The sequence below is a fragment of the Pongo pygmaeus genome, chromosome 9 (genome assembly GCF_028885625.2).
Source record: "Pongo pygmaeus isolate AG05252 chromosome 9, NHGRI_mPonPyg2-v2.0_pri, whole genome shotgun sequence".
NCBI lineage: Eukaryota > Metazoa > Chordata > Mammalia > Primates > Hominidae > Pongo > Pongo pygmaeus.
Genome location: NC_072382.2, coordinates 33686918 through 33709235, shown reverse-complemented (window position 1 = coordinate 33709235; position 22318 = coordinate 33686918). Strand labels below are relative to the sequence as shown.

General features: G+C 42.3%; 1 protein-coding gene across 4 annotated transcripts in view; it reads left to right on the top strand.

Moving 5' to 3' along the window:
- KIAA1549L (KIAA1549 like) overlaps window positions 1-22318 on the top strand; it is a 302953-nt gene that overhangs the window by 233332 nt on the left and 47303 nt on the right. For 3 of the 4 annotated variants that reach the window (XM_054437742.2, XM_054437739.2, XM_054437740.2), the window contains exons 13-16: window positions 1094-1221; window positions 8888-9069; window positions 11993-12210; window positions 20712-20841. In XM_054437742.2, the coding sequence (XP_054293717.1) occupies window positions 1094-1221; window positions 8888-9069; window positions 11993-12210; window positions 20712-20841 (658 nt within the window). The remainder of the gene's footprint in view (window positions 1-1093; window positions 1222-8887; window positions 9070-11992; window positions 12211-20711; window positions 20842-22318) is intronic. The other variant, XM_054437741.2, reaches the window with a different exon arrangement.

Sequence of the window (22318 nt, the reverse complement as noted above, 5' to 3'; positions counted from 1 at the left end):
GAGAGTCCCGCCCTGAGGAAGGAAAGAAGGCTCTGTGACTTGCCCTCTGTGAAGGGCTGCCTTATCTTTGGTCATTGTATGGGACAGCAAAGGGAAGGTGTTCTGGGATGTGGGAGGAGGGGGAGCCTGGCTTCCAGGGCTGATTCGCCACTTTCCTACTCTGTCCTGGACAACACACTTCACTTCCATGAGCTTCATGTTCCTCACTTGCTAAACAAGGGTGGCAGTCACCAAATCAGTGGCTCATTATAATGATCCATTAGCAGTTTTAAAAGCACGCAGTAAAGTCCTTGGTACACAGTAGGTGACCCTGGTGGGGAGCTCTTGGGGGGCATGGGGTGCTATCTTAGATTCTCCACATATCTGTATGTCTGGCAGAGAGTGGATGAATGAAACGTATTTCCTGAATGAACAAATAGCTCAAAATCAAAATGTAAGTGGGTAGCAGTTGCCACAGTTAGAGAGAGAATGTTTGTGTGTGTGTGTGTGTGCATGTGTCTGACAGAGTGAAGCCCCTAGTGATGGGGTATTATGCAAAGAATAAGGCATAGTTGAGTTTTTGCTACAGAAATTTGCTTATTGATGCCTTTCCTTGGAGTGAGAAAAGCAGCCCGAAAACTGAAAGTTGGAAACGGAATGTTTTGTAGTCAAAGTCTATGTGGTAAAGACAATAGCCAAAGAGAACCACGTGTGATACATGTCCCTGGAAATTCCCATGTGATTTAAACACTCTGCAACACTGTCCAGAGCGCTGGGTATTAAAAACAGCCTATGCTGCATGGATGCCACCCTTGCCACCATTCCCGTAGTCACGGCAGGGTGGTGGTTAATGAAACAGAGATGGGCACCCAGGGCTGCAGTCACTGAACTCTACAGGCTGAGCACTGCAAAACGGACTTCCGAGCAGCCAGCTGCTTAACCCACGCTGTAGTATGGGTGGTTTTGTTTTTTTCTTTTTCTGTATCGTTTCCTCTTTGTCCATTAAACTGGAAAGAAAGGCTACAGACATTAAACTGTGCAAATAAAATAACCTTGAGAGGCGGCTGCTCTAGTTGAAACTTACCGTCTCCCCTGTTGCTATGGTTACCTCCAGCAGGTCGCCCAGTGAGAATGGCTCTGTCATCAGCAACGAATCAGGGAAGCCCAGCTCAGGGAGACGCTCACCCCAGAATGTAATGGCACAGCAGAAAGTGACAAAGGAGGAGGCAAGGAAGAGAAATGGTGAGAAGCCTTCCCGCCAAGAACCACCCCCAGCCACTCCCACGCGTGCCCGCACACACATGCATGCACACGTGTGCGCAAACTCACACAGCCACTGGGCTCTGACCCTCAGTTATTCTATCTGTTCTGCCCGACATGGGCCAGGAGTCTGTATGTACCCCTTGGGTTCTCACCTTACCCCTTGTCTGAATTGTCCTGTCTCACTTCCTCCGCCCCTGTTCTTATGAAATTGTGCAGTTTCTTAGGAAAAACCTTTTGCGGAATGAACTGATGTTTGCTTAGAGGTTTTTCTAATTCTCTAGTTAGAAATCCTGTAAAATTTTTAATTTCTAATCACATGAATTGACGCAATTTCTTGCATCAGTTCCACTAAGGCAGCAGATCTCTGAAATGACTGCTCATCTTGGAGATTCCTCTCATTTTCCTGCCCTGACTCCCCTGATAAGTTTCATGGGTTCAGTCTGTGCCACTGAGTCCAAATATTGTAACTCCACTTCTCCCAGGAAAAAACTAACCCCAAACAATAAAGGAACAGATCTGTCATCAAAAAAAAAAAAAAGAAAGAAAAGAAAAAGTTTTATGCTTCTGTCTTAATGCTCCAGGGAAGCTGATCTACTTAGTTTCTCACACAGATCTCTCCTTTCCTGTAAGGATTGGCGTTGGGGTTTATTTGTCAGTCGTCTGAGCACCGTCGTTGTGGAGTGGCGTTGTCTCTAGATGGCCTCTGTCAACATCATTGTGCAGCTCCCTCTCCTGTTCCCACCTTGCTTCTGACTCATCTCCATGTGGCCCTTCTGTGTGTGATGCTGGGTTACTGGGGCCAGAATTCAAGTACCCAGCACTACTGATTTCATATCAGGGAAGAGTCCTTTTGGATTTTAATGGGTTGTAGGTGGAGCCCTACAGAAATGCCAGGTGAAAAGCTAAACCCTCTAGCACCCTGCTTAGCTGCACTTCCCTTTCAAAGGAGTTTGTGTAGTGCAAGGACTCTCTCTTGAAGCTAGTGTTGGAATATTTTTTTGTTTTCAAATATCACTGTTATTTTTTTTTTCCCAACTGAAAAAGTTAAGAGCAGAGAAAAAAAAAGAAATAACGACACATGGATTTGTATTCTGTAGGGAAAATGTGCTCCCTGTTCCCATTTTCAGCTATTATATAAAGCACTTGTTTAAACTGTCATACTTATTTGGTTGTTGAAATTTTGTCTTTCCCTGAATTCTGCATGCCTGTAACACAGAGGCTGTGCTTTCTACATCAGAATTGGGATGTGACCTGTGGGATTTTCCTGAAATATCTACCCCTGAAATACCTGGGACCACTAGAAATCCTGCCATCAGCTCTATCAAGTGAGCACACAGAGTCAGAGGTGCTCTAGATCTTGGGAAGGAGACTTGAATTCAGCAACTTTCTTCTCTTTCTTCCTAGGATGAGGTGCTAAGAGAGATGGGTAGAGAGAGTGAGGTGACAGCAGAGACAATGGACAGTGAAGCCATATGGGGAAGGTTGTTTTAACTAAATACTGTGACGGCCATCACCACCTATCCAAGATGGTGCTGCCCGCCCTCCCACCTCCACCTACTCCCTCCCCTCCCCCTCCTTCCTTCCTTCCTTTATATACTTCCTGGAAATTTACAAGGTCAAATCAAAGACTACTCACTCCTCCAGATGCCCCACTCACCCACCCCAGTCCTCAGAGGACCCTGAATAACTCAATGTATGTCTTTCTCTGACCTTTTTACTATGCATATGGCAATACACATGTATCTTTGTTTTTTGTTGTATTGATTTATTTTGTTTTATTAAATGGAATCAATGTGCATATTGTTCTGTGCCCTTTCTCTTGCTTTAAACTGTGCCATACAAGGCTCCTTTCTTTATGAATACACATTTGCAAAGTGATGTCTTTTCCGCTTCCCTGCAAATAATCCATAGAAGATGAGAGAATGGGGCTGGTTCCTGACCCCATCACTCCCCACTTAGCTGGTGAAATTCTGGCCTGCTCTAGATGTTCCTGCTGACCTTGCCCATTTCTGCTTGTCTGCCTTCTCCTCCTGCCTCTTTATTCTATTTAGGTCACTTTGACTATTTAAATATAAGGCTTAGAAATAAAACAGGTGGGTGCAGGAATAAAATGCAATTACTATGCCAGGTTGAGGTTTTTGCTTATTTGCGCTATTAAAAAGCCATCCTTCCAGGGTTAGAGTGCTTGCTTGGTTGCACTTTATTTTTGCCAAAAGTAAACCCAGTGAATTTGGGGGGCTGGTTGCTTCTGTTTCACTACAGATTTCTATTCCATAAGGTTTTAGGTTTGAAATTTTCCAATAGAAACAATAGAACCAACTTGTCTTATGTAAAACTCAACAGACATCAGAATTTTAGGATAGACCTTTGTGAAAACCTACACTTGTTCTTTTTATCAGAGAGTTCCATTTTATCATAATCCTAGGTTAGAGTTTACCAATAAAATCAATAGTGTATTTTATTGCATTGGAAGATGAACCAAAGGAAGGAAGGAAGAAAATGACATTGAATGGAATTGTGGAGAAAACAAAAAAGTATATTTTCATCACCTTGCCAGCTTGCAAAAAGTATTGAGGACTTTTTGTGTGCACATGGCCTCTGAGAATCAATTATTCTGTTGACATGGAATATTCAAATACTGTTGTCTTATAGCTTAGTATCTATTTCTCATAGAGGCTTAAGTTACTAAGGTTAATAAATGTTAAATGTAGCAGGCTGTTATTCTAAAACTGTTCTTGTTTTCCATCAGGTTTGTTACATCTGTAGCTTCCAATCTTTTTCTTTTATGTAAAAAAGAACTTTAAAAGGAAAAGACACTATTCTGCTAGCCAGATGGCTGGCATAGGTCCTTATAGCTCAATGACCACATCAGTTACCATCGCTGCAATTTTAGAGTCTGTTTCATGATGATGCTTACATGTAAGTGGGAAAGTCAGACATGAGAGCTAGGATTTTGAAAGCAAAAAAAGTTTGGTGCTTTCTCAACCAAATAGACATTTGAATTTCTGAGCCAATTTCTAAACATGGAAAATATGTTTAATAGGAAAGAGTTAAAAGTAAGTTCAAGATTTTTGAAAATAATACATATCTTTGCATCTTAAGTCATTTGGAAGCAAACAGCCACCTGCCTGAACCCTTTGAAGTATGCTCCCTTCCTTTATGTCACTGAGAGAATTCACTGGTAGGGCTCAGAATCTATTAATAATCAAACTTCACCTGTCTAAGGTATGGGGCAGGTGAGGCAGGCAAAGAATTAGAGAGTTTAGAGAATGAATTACTAATTTCTTAGGAGCTCTTTATGGGGCATCTGGAATGAAAACATCAACGAAGATTTGTCAGAGATACTAGCTCAAAAACACAGTTTCAGTTATTCTTTCTTTGCCTTCCCAATGAAGTGAAGACTTGCTTTTTATCTAATAAATAATACTAGAGAATAATGATGCTATTGTAGATTGTCTGAGCTTTAATGAAATTTTCAGAAAAAGCGTTTGTTGGATAAGAACACTTTCTGCCTCAAGTGGGAGAGGGAGGCACTCGCCATGCCAGTTCAGACATGAAGAAATGAAATCTCTGTCCAACCTGATTTACTGAAATTAAAAACAACAGTAAAAACAAGGCACTACCAGGTACGAGATAACTATTCAGTGGCTGTGATGTGATGCTATGCTAAGACACTTGCAGTTTCACTGTGGCCCCTTCCTTAAGCATTCTCCCATGCTTTTTCTTTAGGGACTAATCATGCATTAAAAATCCCCATGAACCTGCTGTGTTCATACCACGTTTTGATGCATTAATATTTAATGTAATGTCTTTTAATGTATTTGCCTATAAAGTCTTTTTTAGGGGAAGGATAACTAATTATTTTTCTCTTCAAAAGCCTAGAGGAATTGTACAAATCTGAATAAAAGTTTTTTTTGAAAGAGTGAAAAATAACTATAGCTTATACAATTCCCAAGGTGTCATTTTCCTGTCCCATTAGTGCTATGCTACCCACCTTACCCCGTTCAGTTTGGGGAGTGAGGGTGTCACCACCCAGAAGCGATAAAAATGCTAAGTGCCATCTCGTTATGCTCTGATGGGTTGAGTGATAGCATGACTTTAACTTCTACATGGTTACCTGTTCTGCAGGTACTAACAGCATCTCCTTTTCCAAGTCAGGGAAATTGAGTCATTCATTTCTTCACTCACAACAAATCCTTATTGAAGGCCAACTACATGTGAGACACTGTTAAAAGCAATAGGCATTAGTCTTTAAAAAGATGGGCAAGAATGGAGCTTCTACTCTAGGGAAAGGGGTGAGTACTGATTTACACTGTAAATCAGTACAACATATCAGTAGTGGTAACCATTGTGAAGAAAATAGAACAGGGTAATGAAGGGGATTAGATTGTTGGTTAAGGAAAGTCATTTTTAAGCTGCAACTTGAAAAGCAAGAGAGAACTGGGCGTATAGAGATCTGGGAAAAGGGCATTCTGAGCAGAGGGAATAGCTAGTGCAAAATTCCTGAGATGGGAATGAGCCTGATGTGTTCAAGAAGGCCACTGTGGGCTGGGCACGATGGCTCACGCCTGTAATCCCAGCACTTTGGGAGGCCAAGGTGGGTGGATCACCTGAGGTCAGGAGTTCGAGACCAGCCTGGCCAACATGGTGAAACCTGTCTCTACTAAAAATACAAAAATTAGCTAGGTGTGATGGTGGGGCCTGTAATCCCAGCTACTCAGGAGGCTGAGGCAGGAGAATCCCTTGAACCCAGGAGGCGGAGGTTGCAGTGAGCCGAAATCGTGCCATTGCACTCCAGCCTGGGCAACAAGAGCAAGACTCCATCAGAAAAAAAAAAAAAAAGAAAGAAAAAAGAAGGCCACTGTGGCTGGAGCAGAGCAGATGAGGGGAGAGGGACTAAATGAGTTCAGCAAGGGGGCCAGCATTAGACTGACAGGACCTTGGCGGGAAGACCTTGGTTTTATTCTGACAGAGATGAATGAAGCCTTCAGAGGGTTCTGGTCAGGGGAAGAATGCCATCTGGTTACCTTCTGGAAAGTTTATCCATCCTGGTTACTGGTGGAATATGTATTTTAGGGATAGAGGGAGAAGAGGGAAAGCTCAGAGGTGGAAGGTTGTTTAGAAGGTCTGTAAGTTATCTATTGCCATGTAACAAATTACCCCAGCACCTAGCAACCTGAAATGTATTATCTACATTTATTATCTCATATAATATCTGTGGGTAAGGAATTTAGGACTGGTTTAGCTGGGTCATTCTGGCTCACGGTCTCATGAGATCATAGTCAAGATGTTGGCCTGAGCTGTCATCTAGAGTCTTAACTGGCAAAAACCAATAGATGTTGGCATGGATGTGGTGAAAAGGGAACGCTTATACACTGCTGGTGAGAATGTAAATTAGTACAACCGCTATGGAAAACAGTACAGAGATTCCTTAAAGAAGTAAAAGTAGATCTACTATTTGATCCAGCAATCAATCCCACTCCTGGGTATCTACCCAAATGAAAAGAAGTATTATATGAAAAAAGACACTTGCACATGCGTGTTTATAGCAGCACAATTCACAATTGCAAAGATATGGAACCAACCTAAGTGCCCATCGGCCAATAAAGAAAATGTAGTATACATACACCATGGAATACTCTACTCAGCCATAAGAAGGAATGAAATAATGTATTTTGCAGCAACTTGAATGGAGCTGGAGGCCATTATTCTAAGTGAAGTAACTCAGGAATGAAAAACCAAATACTATATATTCTCACTCATAAGTGGGAGCTAAGCTATGAAGACACAAAGACACACAGAGTGATATAATGGACTTTGGGGACAGAGGAGAGGGTGAGAGGGGAGTGAGGGATAAAAGACTACATATTGGGTACAGTGTACACTACTTACGTGACGGGTGCACTAAAATCTCAGAATTTACCACCGTAGAATTCATCTGTGTAACCAAAAATCACTTGTACCCCAAAAGCTATTGAAGTTTAAAAAAGAGAAAAATGAAAATAAAAAATAAAGTCTTGACTGGGGCTTGCAGGTTGGTCACTCATGGCTCTTGACAGGGGGCTTCAGATCCTTGCCACATGGACCTTTCCATAGGACTGCTTCAAGGTCCTCAGAATGTGGCATCTGGCTTTCTTTAGAGTAAGTGATCGGAGAGAGAGCAAGGTGGAAGCCATGATTTTTTTTTTTTTTTTTTTTTTTTACAACTAAGCCTTGGAAGTAACACATTGTCATTTCTGTAGTTTCCTATTGGTTACACAGGTCAGTCCCATTCATCCTGGGTATGAATATCAGGAGGTGAGAATTCTTAGGAGCCACCTTATTGGCTGGCTTTCATAGATGGCTTGTATAGCAAGTGTCCAGGTGGCAGATAATGGTGGCCAGGCCAGAGCTGCCCAGCAAAACTACATCTAAAAATATAGATGCATCTGGTAACACATTCAAATAGAGATTTTCCTCTGTCATTGGCTGCTTGGTGGCCTGCTATTTGCAAATCAGCCCACAGAACTTAAAAAAAAGTCCAATTATAACCCATTGTTAGACTCTGAAGTGTTTTAGCCACTTTGTAAAAATAACAATTTACTTGGCTTAATTTGACAAATCTTCTGTGATTATGATAAGTGACAGAATGATACAAACTATGTGTTTCTCAATAATTTAAATAACATCCCAATCTCTCAAGCAGACAGGAGGAAAGATGAATACACTGCTCTTACATTCATATTTTATATAACACCTCTTTTGCTCCTAAATTTTCTACTGGTTTAGTTGTTTGAATAGGCTTAATGTATCTCTTGCCTAGCCATGCTCAATAAGCTGTCATTCTTATAGTTACTTAATGGGAATATGCTTTAAGAACAAGTAAATCAGCAAGATACCAGGGGCCCTGGAACTTCTCTGTCAGCTTAGTTATGGAAGCTCAAGGCAGACTGGTGTCTTTTAGCAATTGCAGCAGAATTATCTGTCAGAAGGGAGGATTAATTTAACAGAGCGTAGGTAGAAATCCTTCTACTTAATTAGGGGAGTTGTCTTTAGCTTCAAATTAGTTTATCTGGTGGAATTTTCATAGCTTTTATTTTAGACAAATAAAAGAAACCAAAACCCAAATCACTGGGGAAGCAACCTTCAGAAGAGGAAAAAAAAAGTGTCAGCCACTATAACTGTGGCTTGTTGACCAAGAAAGACATGTTACTTTAACATGTTGTAAAGATTGGTAGCATTGGTGGCTGAGCCTGAACTGAATGCTGTTAGTCTGAGGATTGTCAGATTTTAAGGATAGTTACAAGGTTTGGCCAAACTCACTTTTCTCACTTCCAACTCAAACATAGAGAAAGAAGTTACTTTTTAATTTTTTTCAACTGTGTTATGTCATAGTTTTGAAAGAATAGTTCTTACTGTTTAAATTCAAACCTCTACAGTTCTTTCCTACCCATTGATAAGGCAATGGAGGGATAAATCATACAGATCTTAAATTTAAAGGAAAACCACTAGCAGTAGCGAGCCCTTGGCACAGAAGCAGATGCTGTCGCTTCTGAGGTTGTTTTGAGTAAAGTAATGTCCTTAGGCTGTGAGTCTCACATAAATTCTCCTAGGATCACACAGCTCCCCAACATCATAAAATCGATGTGTTTATATTGTGCTTCAGTGCCAGCGAGTGATGAAGAGGAGGGAGCAGTTCTATTTGACAACTCCAGCAAGGTGGCCGCTGAACCCTTTGACACATCTTCTGGGTCTGTGCAGCTCATTGCCATAAAACCCACAGCCCTCCCCATGGTGCCCCCCACCTCGGACAGGAGCCAGGAGTCATCGGCAGTCCTCAACGGCGAGGTAAGTGCCTGGAGACCCAGGGCAGGAGATGGTCCGGCCAGACTTGGGAAATTCGGACTAAGGAACAACACCTGTGAATACTGGGTGCAGATTGCACCTAGGGCCGTATAGGTCATTTTTACCTCTGCATGTACCAGGCCTCTGCAGAATGAATGAGGACACAAGTCACCCAAAATGAGTTTGTTGGGTGATGTTTTCAGAGCACTTCCTATGTTCATTAAAAGCCCAGAGGGAACTTTTAAAATAATGTGATTATGAATAGAAGCATCAGGCATTCTGCTCCCCGACCCCCTCACACACACAGCCTTTTGCCTTTCTTGGTGACACTCCTAAACTGTCCATTGTGGGATGTCACTTGTAGTGGGGATGGAAGGGGCTTGAATTGAGAGGGAACCAGGGAAGACAACATCATATGGACAGGGATGCGGGCCACTCTGGGGACTTTGAAATGACATTTACTCCTTTGACCAAACTTGAAACAACTCATTGGCTGCTTCCAGAAAGCTATCAATGGATATCATGATGTCAATAAACTTTCCTAAGAGTCTGAAAAAAAAATTGTAACATTCACCATAGAGTGATGATTTCATCAAAGAAAATTAGATAGATAGATAGATGCCAGAAGTTAGGTAAAAATTATCTGTGTTTCCTTCATCTTCGGCAGCAGAATGGCCAGTGGATTGCAAATGTTTATGAACTTTAAGAAGATGCATTTGGACCCTACATGTGAACATTTACATTACATGTGTGCTCAAGCATGTGCACACACATGCTCTTAATTTTTCTCTGTTCTTCAGCTGTCAGGTTGGTTGTTAATTTCATTTGTTTATACCCAGCTATTTTACCTGTAACGGGTGGGAGATTTCCAAAGTTTTAAAGTCTTTTTCCCACCACACCTCAAGGAACATGCTATGGCCCTATAAAACCAGGTATTGTAAATATGCAGCATCTGGGCCACTTATAAAAGCATTTTACAAACCCAACTCAGGAAGCAACTCTTGTTTTCTGGGCAGAAAGACTGAGATGGTTTAAAGATGTGATGGGTAAACCTTCATCAATTTAAAAAAAATAACTGGTTGTGGACGTACAGAGTGCATCTCTTTCAACCTCTTCATTTTTTAAACCAAGAAGCTGAAGCATGAGGGGTCCAGTGGCTTGTTCAAAGTCACACGGCAGGTTATGGTGACAGCCATGAGGTTGAGGTCCCCTGACTTCCTGTCCAGTGTTCCTTTCCTCTCTTTTACTTACTACAGCCTATCAGAGAATAATAGCATTGTGCTTAAAAGAGTATGGATTCTCAAGCCATGCCTCAGGGGTTTGAACCTCAGATCTTTTACTTACTGTGTGGCCTTGAGCACGTTAGTTCATTTCTCTGTGCCTCAGTATCTCCATTTATAAAATAGGGCTGCTGTGAAGATCAAATTGTTTAATATATGTAAAGTATTTAGAGTAGTGCCTGTCACACAATAAGCACTTTGATGATGATGATGATTATTATTATTATTATTACTATTGTTGTTATTACCACCCATTAGACAGCCAATGAAGAAAGATCATGTTCTTTATGCCCCTTGGCTCTACAATTTGAGAATCTGGATGTCTTCTCAAAACCAGTCACAGCCACTGAATTTTCTCTTGGGCACAATTCTGCCACCAGGCATGCAAACCCCATAATTAGAGGCCTCTGAGGTTGACACTAATGCATTGATAACTGCTGTTGATTTGGACACTCTGCTCAGTTATGGATACATGTGATGGCCAGTAGGCCTGGATCTTTTCATCCCAGCTTAATGATGTGAATGTCATAGAGACAGACTCCAAATCTGGGATAGATTCAATTTATCACCCCCTTTTCCTCCCAGGCCCATCACCTTGTCAAAGAAGGAGAGCAAATCAGCATCTTCCTTGTCCAGAAATGGATGCCGTATTTTGGTAGTTAAAGGAATGGACCTTGCTGGCATTTGGATTGGAAGAGAGCCCTGAACTGTTCTCTATAATTTGCTGCCTGGTGGAGCCTGACACAGATTGTCTTGTAATTTTCTTCCTCCTTCTATTATGGGTGGCTGGTTTAAATGAAGAAAGCACAACCCAGAAGCCATACGTTTTTCTTTTATAAATTACACGACATTCTTTTACAGATTATTTTTAAGAAAGCATAATAAAAACAGAAAGTTTGGAAATGTTGGTGTGACATTCTCATCATTTGTTATTTATTTAGCACAGTCACCTGCTTATATCTCCAACAGTTTGCAAGGTACATTAGCCACGTTCCCTTCTGAAAGACCAGACTGCCTTTGCCCTATAGGGCAGGACCTGGTTGGTGTTAGTGGACATACAAGGCTTCAAAATTACCTATCTCTCAAGAAAGGCATGGATTTACAGAAACATGCTGTCAGATGCAGGTTGACAGTGTGGAAAGGCCTTGGGAGCGGCTGCTTCCCCTTCCACCCTGTCCGTCCCAACTCAGCCTCTTCAGGAACTTGCTGTCTTATCCAGCTGGACACCAGCTGAAGGGCAGCAAAGGCCACTGGGTTCCCCAGGACTGGAGCTAGACTCAGGGCACTGAGAACTGTCAGAGGCACCCAAAAAGAGGAATCAAAAGGGTGTAGGCATAATTAAGGCTGAGCCACATTGCTAAGAGCATGGAGTCAGGCCTAGGCCTGAACAGAGACAGGACAGACTAGGGATAAGGAGGCCTTGGAGGAAGGTCTCAGGTGATTCAGGTGAGTGCCGGGCTCCACAGTATCTGTAGTCTACTGTTGTGGGCTTGTCTCAGAATGGGACGCAGGTGGGTCTGGCTAGCTCAGAGGCCCAGAGGTGATGCCTGTGATGGCTTTTTAGAAGTGATAACCTCCTGGTGAAGGTCTCCCACCTGCCGGCCACACTGGGTCAGGTGTGGGCCTGAGACCGTCTCTCTCCCCAGGTGAACAAAGCCCTGAAGCAGAAGTCAGACATCGAGCACTATCGGAACAAGCTGCGCCTCAAAGCCAAGAGGAAGGGATATTACGACTTCCCTGCAGTGGAGATGAGCAAGGGTCTGACCGAAAGAAAAAAGATTTATGAAAAAGCCCCGAAGGAAATGGAGCATGTTTTGGATCCAGATTCAGAACTCTGTGCTCCATTCACCGAGTCTAAAAACAGGTGCAGTCTCTAAGGGATTCTGTAAAGGGTGCTGTATCATTGGTGGGATAAGGGCAGGCCTTGGGCAGTATATCCTGGTCCCTTATCTGGTACTGTAGGATTGTGATCTTTGCAGTCCACTGATTTGTACCACGCTGGTCTGTGCAAGCAGGTGCTCTATAATGAGTCTGAAAGAGAGTAACATTAAAGCCATTAAAAAGGAATACTTGGGCAAACAACCATAATTGTCCTTTAGCTTAATGGTATTTTCAAACCAGTTGCTTTTTCAGAGCTGAATGAAGATTATAATTATCACCTACCTAATGGTGCAACTTCCAGATCAAGGGACATTGTATTGTTCAATTGTTTTAGAGGCTCTTGCATAAGAAAAGCAAATTTCATGCCGCACCTTTTCATTCAGCCTCAGTAAGTACTTACTGCACAGGTGCTCAGTGCTCCATGCTGGTTTATCTCATTCATTCACAGACTTGTTCATTTATTCAACGTATATTTTCACCTGCTATGTATTAGGTACCATTCAAGATGCTGAATGCTGTCATGCTCATGTGGGCTTATTCATTCATTCAATTCGAATTCCTTCAACATTTAATTGTGGACAAGACAGTCCTATTGCTGCTCTTATGGAACTTAGGGTCTAATGGGAGAGAAAGAATCACCCGAAAAGTTTATTAATGACAAGTGTGATGGGTGTTTGAAGTATGAGGTGCTGTAACGATCTAAAAAGGAGTCCTGTCCCAGCGAGGAAGGGCTAAGCCAGATGGTTTAAATTGGCATCTGTCTTAGTTCTTTTTGTGCCACTATAACAGAATACCTGAGACTGGGTAATTTATAATGAGCAGAAACATATTTTCTCACAGTTCTGGAGGCTGGGAAGTCCAAGATCAAGGTGCCGGCATCTGGCACGGGCCTCCTTGCTGCATCATCCCATGGCAGAAGGCAGAGGGCAAAGAGAGAGCAAGAGCAGGCCAAATTCATCCTTTTATAACAGCACCAATTCCACCCATGAGGAGGAGCCCTCATGGCCCTGTCACCTCCCAAATGTCCCACCTCCTGACACCACCATGACAGCAACTAAATTTCAACATGAGGTTTGGAGGGGAAAAACATTCTACCACAGCTGCAGCCTCCCAAGCTTTGTTGCTGACTAAGCAGAGTGATTTCACATGCACGGTCAAAGGCAGAGGTTAGTGAACCCAAACATGTCCACCTTTCTTCCTTTCCTACCTACCCGAAGCGCTTTCATGATTTGAGGCCACCTCTTTCCGATACACAGTCTCCTTGGTGACGCCCCTCTGGCTTTGAGCATGCTGCCACCCCGACATGCCACAGAGCCATGACAGACACATTCTCCACAGACTGGGAGCCATAGGGCAGTTTCTGGCCTGAGTAGGTACTTATTAAAAGCAAAAATGACTCTGTGACAGGCTTGGATCAAAGCCACAGAATCAAGCTGAGAGTTGGGGCTAAATTTTATGAATTGGATCAACATAATTTATTTTCAGTAAAGAAAAGAGGAAATTCTCAACCAGTGCTTAATTTACCATGCTTCTAATTAGGCTTGGTTGGTATGACAAGCTATTGATATAAAATCACACCATGACAGGGTTCACAATGCATGTGTCACTGTGTTAATACCTGTAGAAAAAAAAGAAGAGTTGGGGGGTTTATAGGGAGGCTGATTGGTTCTTTAGCTTTTATTTTGTACTTCAGGGAGTTTTACTTCAGTGGTCTTTGGGATGGGAGCTGGGATGGGAGCTGTTTTTCCTGGATTTCTTGCTGACACTCAGGGAAAATGAATCAAAGCCACAAAATCAAGGTGAGAGGTGGGGCTGAATTTTATGAATTGCGTTAACATAATCATTTTCATGTACAAATTAAAGAAACTTAGGAAGTTAATTGAGAAACAAAAATTTCAGTTAAGGCTTTTTATGAAAAGAGAATGAATAAAGAATGAACCAAACTTGTTTCTGTAGAGAGGCATCACCTCTGCCTAGCACAGGTGCAGGCCAGATTCTTGGGGCCTTTTGATGACCTGCTAATGCCACATGTATTGTAGCTAATTCTCAGCAAATGTTCGTTGAAGAAATGGTTTCATGATCATAAAGCACCAAAAACAACTTTTAAAACATTTTTGACCAGTTAAGGGGAAAATATGGAGAGCCATAAACTGAGCGAGCTAGGAATAAGAATGGAGATAGGATCAGCCAGAGATGAGAATGGGGAGGGACAGACAGAAAAAAAGAGAGTGACAACCTCGGTAAGCCCAGAGGTATTATTCTTGACACACTCTGCTGTTGACTCCAGAGACTGCTGACTGTTTATCTGCTATCACAGGTTAGAGTTACCTGTTAATTACTCTTCACAGTATAACCCTCCAGAGGTTCTGCTTTCAGTGACCAAGCCACAGTAGGACAAGTGAAGGAATCATGCTCTAGTCCAGAGGTAGCATCAGTATATTAGGCCAGTCTCTTTTTATTTTTGTTTTTTTTAGAGATAGGGTTTTGCCATGTTGCTCAGGCTGGTCTCAAACTGCTGGGCTCAAGCAGTCCTCCTGCCTTGGCCTCCCAGAGTGCTGGGATTACAGGCATGAGCCACTGCGCCCAGCCAACCATTCTTGCATTGCTATAAAAAATACCTGAGACTGGGTAGTTTTTTTTTTTTCTTTTCTTTTAGGTTTGAAGTTACATGTGCAGGTTTGTTATATAGATAAACTTCTGTCATGGGGTTGGTTGTATGGATTATTTCATCACTCAGGTATTAAACCTATTACCCAATAGTTACTTTTTCTGCCCTCTCCTTCCTTTCACCCTACACCCTGAAGTATACCCGTGTCGGTAGTTCCATTTATATTCAAGAATTCTCATCATTTAGCACCCACTTATAAGTGAGAACATATGGTATTTGGTTTTCTGTTCCTGTATTAGTTTGCTAAGGATAATAGCCTCCAACTCCATCCGTGTTTCTGCAAAAGACATGATCTTGTTCTTTATTATGGCTGCATAGTATTCCATGGTGTATATGTATCACATTTTTTTCATCCAGTCTGTCATTTATGGGCATTTAGGTTGATTCCATATCTTTGCAATTGTGAACAGTGCAGCAGTGAACATTCTCATACATGTGTCTTTATGGTAGAATGATTTCTGTTCCTCTGGGTATATAATAGTAGTGGAATTGCTGGCTCAAATGGTAGTTCTATTCTTAGCTCTTTGAGGAATTGCCATACTGCTTTCCATAATGGTTGAACTAATTTACACTCCCACCAACAGTGTATAAGAGTTCCCTTTTTCCTGTAACCTCACCAGCATCTACTATTTTTTGACTTTTTAATCATAGCCATTCTGACCGGTATGAGGTGGTACCTCATTTTGGTTTTGATTTGCATTTCTCTAGTGATCAGTGATATTGAGCTTTTTTCATATGCTTGGGCCACATGTATATCTTCTGTTGAAAAGGAGACTGGGTAATTTATAAAGAAAAGAGATTTAATTGGCTCACGGTTCTGCAGGCCGTGGAAGCAAAGCACCAGTATCTTCTTAGGCCTCAAGGAGCTTTTACTCATGGTGGAAGGAAAAGCAGAAGCAAAAGAGATCTGGGGCAGGGAGATGCCATACACTCTTAAACAACCAGATCTCGCGAGAACTCACTCACTGTCACAGGGACAGCACCAACCCATGAGGGATCCACCCCCGTGATCCAGTCACCTCCCACCAGGCCCCACCTCCAACACTGGGGATTACATTTCAACATGAGATATGGGTGGAGACAAATATCCAAACTAGATCAATCAGTAACCAGAATTTTACCTTAAGACCTAAATTAAATCAAATAAAAGACAAAGTTTAGGTTCCAAATGTTGACTTATCACTAAATCTTTTAAAATCATTTTCAGAGCCTTAAAAAAATCAGAACACTTCATTTATACATTATAAACTCCTATCCAGAGACACAAAGTACGGACATAATTGAGATGGTTGCTGTTGGCGGCCCCATCCATGCCCTCAGCACTCCCTGAGCCTGTCCAGGCCAGCAGCATCCTACTTGCTACAGGCATCTGTGACTCCAACTTAAAGGCTTTTTCTCAGCAGCCACCAACCAGAAGTGTCATGTAGTTAAGACACTGTGGAGCATCCTCAGTCCGTAACAGATGGAAACTGATGGATAAATACCCCATCAGGGAACTCGAAGCGTAAGTTACACTGTTGCAGTAACTACATTTTCTAGTTTCTATATTTGATGATTTGGACATCTGGGGCCTTGCTGACCCCAGAGAAACTGTCCTCCCCAGGCTGCTGTCCTCCCCAAGCTAATAAAGGACTCACTGGCAAACATGCCTTTCATGTGCAAAGCAGCCAGTGCAGAGGCCAAACATGAACTGCCTGCTTTATATGGTCTCACAGGGCTCTCCACCCTCAGTCACTGTCTGCCTGCCCTGATTACCCCAGGGCTAGGTACCAGACAACTCAGGACAGCCCTTGTGCCCCAGAATCTGCCAAAAGTATTCAATCAAAATTAGTCACACTCGCCTGTGGTATGGCCTGTTGCCTCCTCTTGGGATCTGTGAGTGTAACAAGCTATATATATATATAAATAATTTTTTTTTTTTTTTTGGTGTGGGGGCTGGGGGAGATGGAGTTTCCCTCTGTTGCCAGGCTGGAGTGCTGTGGCGCTGTCTTGGCTCACTGCAACCTCCGACTCCCTGGTCCAAGTGATTCTCCTGCCTCAGCTTCCCGAGTAGCTGGGATTACAGGCACATGCCACCACGCCCAGCTAATTTTTGTATTTTTATTAGAGACGGAGTTTCGCCATGTTGGCCAGGATGGTCTCAATCTCCTGACTCTTGATTGGCTTGCCTCAGCCTCCCAAATTGCTAGGATTACAGGCATGAGCCACCGCGCCCGGCCTCAAGCTATATTTTTAATGGCAGTCTTGTCCTGATCTATTGGCCATGCCATACCTAAATAATAAAACCTACCTTTTAAAACAACTGTCTCCCACACTTTTCCAGGGGGCTTGAGCCTCCGTTACCCAAAACACAAATCTACTCCATATCATACCCTTTATTGATTTTCCTTCCTTCCCTCTGTCATTTCCCCACTCCCCAGCTAGTGCTTCCTGCAGCCACCTCCCAAATAAATGACTTACACTCAAATCATTCTAGAACCTGCTTCTAGGGAACCCAACGTAAGGTAATAATATATAAAGATGGAGTTGCTCTGATGGAAGCTGGGCCTCCTCCTGCTCCTCAGTCCTTCCCAGGCCATCTCTATGGAACCCCGGGGTTCCATAGAAAGAGAACATAATTTGAGAGCTACTTTCTTAAACTATTTCGGGATTAATAAGCAAGTAAAACTCATCATTACCCACCCAGCAGTATTTTCAGAGGTAAAAAACTTAGTTCTCAAGTTTGTATGCTTCAAAATGTATTGCCTTTAAAAAGCATATAGCAAAATATCAACAAGAAATGAATATACCTAATGGGATGCTATCTTATTAAATAGGTAATTTCTCTACCTGAGAGTCTAATTTATTTTTACATAGATGCTTGCATACCAGGCCTGCATTGGTGGTCTGGAAATTGAAATCCATATTAAACAGCAGCCTTTAAGCTGTATATTTTAAGGGGATGTTGCCTCCGAGACAAAAGTAGACTGGTAAACACTTCAATGTCAACACTTTTACCTACATTTACAGTTCTTGACAGGGCTTACACACTCTCGCTATTGTACTTCTAATAGTTGCAAAATAACCTACTTAAGTGTCAGTTGCTAATCTTAGTATTTACTCCACCACCACCCTTATTAGTAAATCTTTTCTAAATGGGCTAATTGATAATCTCAAGATAGTTGTAAAGTCTGCCTTTTCCCAAAAACGATGTGTAATTAGGTCAAGGATGAGAATTCTTCTCCAGTCTGCAGAAGGTGTGAATCACTAGGAGCAGATTGTTTCAACAGCTCGCTGAGGTTGTGCTTCCCTAAAGGAAGCCACTAATTGCAGATAGCTATAGGGCACAGTTTATACTATTAGCTTGTGAGTGCCGTTATTAGAATTAGTCAGAATTCTTTGGGCTGCAAATGATGGAAATCCAGCACAAACTGGTTAAATAAAAGGGGAATATATTATTGAGCATTATTGAAAGGTCCAGGCTTCGGCATGGCTGGATCCAGGGGTCAGACGATGTCTCCTGTGTTAGATCTTGCTCTCTTTTCACTCTCTGCTGCCCCCATTTTCAGGCAGGCTCTTACCTCATGGTGACAAACCGGCTGCCAGCAACTCCTGGCATATATCCTATTTTCTTAGAAACCCCCATACCAAGAGAATGCCTCTTTCCTAGTTGCCCTAGCAAAAGCCCTGAGACAGTCCCACCAGAACAACTCAGGTCAGATGCCCAGCCCCCGACCCATCACTGTGGCCATGGGGATGTGATGCTGGGATTGGTCCAGCCTGAGTCACATGCCTACCCCTGAAGGAAAGGGAGCCCCCAAGTGACATCATGATGCTCTTACCAAAGGAAGGTTATCACAGGTAATAGGCAAGCAAAGGCAACAGATGCTCTTTGAGCAGGTATAAGCTCTTCATGGTGAAGGTCTAGAACCAGTGGTGTCTGCTGTATTCCCAAGGCTAATGGCAAGGGTAATGCTTTGCCTTAGAGTTCTACTGCCTCTCCTAGACTATGTATGATTGTAATTCTGTGACTAACTTACTGTGTGTCTATGAAAAAAAAAATGTGTAAGCCTGCCAGGTTTCTGGGGCTTCCCACATAGTCACTGGGAAGAAATAATACAGTCTCTTCACCTTCAACCCATGAATAGCTAGAATCTTAGAGTACAGCCATTACATAGGTGGTGTTGGCAGGCACGGAGGCTCACACCTGTAATCACAGCACTTTGGGAGGCTGAGGTGGGTGGATCTCTTGAGCCCCAGAGTTCGAGACCAGCCTGGGCAACATGGTGAAACCCTGTCTCTACAAAAATTACAAAAAAAATTAGCCTAGCTTTGTGGTATGTGCCTGTAGACCCAGCTACTCAGGAGGGTGAGATGGAAGGATCACCTAATCCAAGGAGGTCAAGGCTGCAGTGAGGTTATACCACTGCACTCCAGCCAGGGTGACAGATTGAGATTCTATCAAAAAAAAAAGGTAATGTTTGGAGAGTTGTCTGAAGATAGATAGTCTTAGAATGCAAATTAATCACAGGGAGACGTATGGCTGGGTGAGAAGGAAGTGCTATCCCTTTGCCACCTTGCAGGATCATGTGGAACTCACTTGTCCCCAATAAGCCTCACCCCCACTTGTAAAATTACCTCTTGTGGAAGAAGAAAAGCATGGCGAATCTCCTCACTATGTTGCTATTTACTTCCCACTCTTTGAAAAGATTTTTCTAATGACAACTGGAGACAAGACAGGGGTGACAAATATATGAATTTTTTAGCAGTAGCTGAGTGGAGCCCCTGAATGTGCTACTCCCTGGACCTGAAATGCTCTGTGCCCAGATCAATGTGTGGCTGGCTCCACTTAGGACTCAGCTGAATTGTCACCTCCCCAGAGAGGCCTTCCCTGATCTTCCTATCTGAAGTTGTCTCCCATCCTAGTCCCCGTTTGTCACAGCTTAATAGCACTTATCACTCTGAAATTACCATGTTAGTTATCTGTCTCTCTCATTAGGATGTAACCTCTAGGAGAGGAGGGGCCATAATCTATTTTGTTCACTGTGGATGTTCATCATCTTCCATGGTGCCTGGCACATAGTAGGCATTCAATAAATGATGGTTGGATGGATGGATGGATGGATGGATGGATGGATGGATGGATGGACGGACGGACGGATGGATGGATGGGTAGGTAGGTGAATGGATAGATGTGGATGGATGGACGGACGGACGGACGGACGGATGGATGGATGGATGGATGGATGGGTGGGTGGGTGGATGTGAGGGTGGATGAATGGATAAGCGCCAAATTACATCTGGGTTTATGGCTTCTTAGTCCGGAAGGAAATCTACGTGGTAATAGCAGAAAATAAATCTATCCACAGTCATAATGTTAAGCAGCCCACTAGCTACAGGTTTTATTAACACATCATAGAATCCTGTGTGTGAAACCAGAAAGAGTGAAAGGAACAGGAGGTTGCTGAGTCAACAAAGTCAACAAAGGCAAGTTTGTTCCCGTCAGCGTTAGCTGTCCTAGAGGGTCAAGGGAGAACCCCTGGTCTTGCCATCAGCAGAATTTTAAATGAGGTTGCAATGTTGCAATTGATTGTAGTTACCTAGTTTCCATATGAAAGAACACTTAAAATTCAGCCAAATGATTACAGCATCTGGAAAAAAAAAATCTTTATTTCACTCTTTCTATAGCCCCTTATATCCTGGGAATAAATGCCATCAATTCTGAGATTTGTGAGGCAAATCCAAACCCTTCATTGGTTGCCTGTACTTTGGATCAGTGGAGAATTCCATCTGTCAGGGCATTTGCTGCATCATAACAGTTGTTGAATTTTCTTCAGGCAACAGATGAAGAACTCTATCTACCGAAGCCGGCAGTCTCTGAACAGCCCAAGTCCGGGGGAAACCGAGATGGACCTTCTGGTGACTCGGGAGCGACCCCGGCGTGGAATCCGCAACAGCGGATATGATGTGAGTCTCTGGTGGGCTGGGTAAATACAAGCTTTCCTTTCCCCTGAAGGCAAGGGGGATAGAGCATCCCACTGTGTTTTGGTTTACCACATATTTGTGGAATTTTAAAAAGCACTAAAATGTTTTCTATTTTTTTATTACCTATTTTGCAAAGTAGGACTGCTTGGAATGTGTCAGAGTAACAGATTATTGCTAAAAGGATCACGATTTCTGAATTGTGCCATGTTATGAATAGCACATTACGGACTTTAAACTCAATGGATATTCTAAATGTCCTTAATTTATTTTCCCCTCTGTCCTTAGAAACTCAGCAGGGACCATGGCCATGGGTTAGACTTCACTTGAACACAGGCTTCTTTTAATTCATAGCAATATTGAAAAGCTGGATTTGTTCCTGATTTCATAACTCCTCGGTATGCCATGGAAACAATGAGATGTCCAACAGGGCGGTTTGATAATTTCATGTGACAAAGCACATGCTTATGTTCAGTGATGTGACCAAACTGCAGAAATTATTTTAATCCCGTCAGATTTCCCCAGATGAGGAGTTGCAATTTGGTGCCTCCTCTCCAGTTTCCTGCACCCTGTGACTTGTCCTTGGATCCATGAGCTCAGGTGAATTGTCCTGTGCTGAGAGGTACAGTAATGCCTCACCTTGCCCCAGCATTTCACATGATCTTGAATCTACACCTAGGTTTGTGAACAGTGTTTCCTTCCCATTCCCCTAAAATGTTTCTCTAAATACAAATAAAATTTTTTCTTTAATAAGAGTTATAATTCAAATATATCTAGATAAACTTATGTTATAATTTAAGAAGTTGTAGTTTGACACTTGGTTTTTTAAATATACCATGCTAATTGGAAGGCAACAATATTTTTCTCCCTCAGGATTAGTCATCTTTTGCCACAAAACCTTTAAATGGGATTTTTTAATGGTCCAATTAAAAACAGAGATATTCTACCTAATTTGAATTTCTAATCACCTTCCTTATATTTAAACTTGATGTTTGTGTTAGTGGTGTTACCCTTATCCTTTGTTTCTTTTTCCTTTTTCATAAAACAGTTTGGTAGTTTAGTTTTATAAAATTATAGATGCTTTGGGCAAATCTTTTATTTTTCCCCTAGGTTAAATTATTCAATGTTAATTTTTCTCCTTATAAAAAGATATTTCCTATGCTAAAGTCATTCAGCAATTTGATAATCAGCCTGTGATTAAAAATCGGGCATTGGAAGCTTCCAGTTAATCTTTCCCCACCAACAGTGAACCTTCTTCCTCGATGCTTGTTTAGTTTGGGGAACTTTTTCACCTGCTCAGGCATCTGAGACACACTAGGATTCTTGATTTATTTAAAGGTTGGCATTAATAGGGGTTTTTTGTGAGATTCTAGGCAAAGACACCTTGACAGTTGTGAGGAAATGGGTCAGAGGTTTCCCTATTAACCTTAAAAAGAGAACATTGCAGATCGTTTTTTAACCA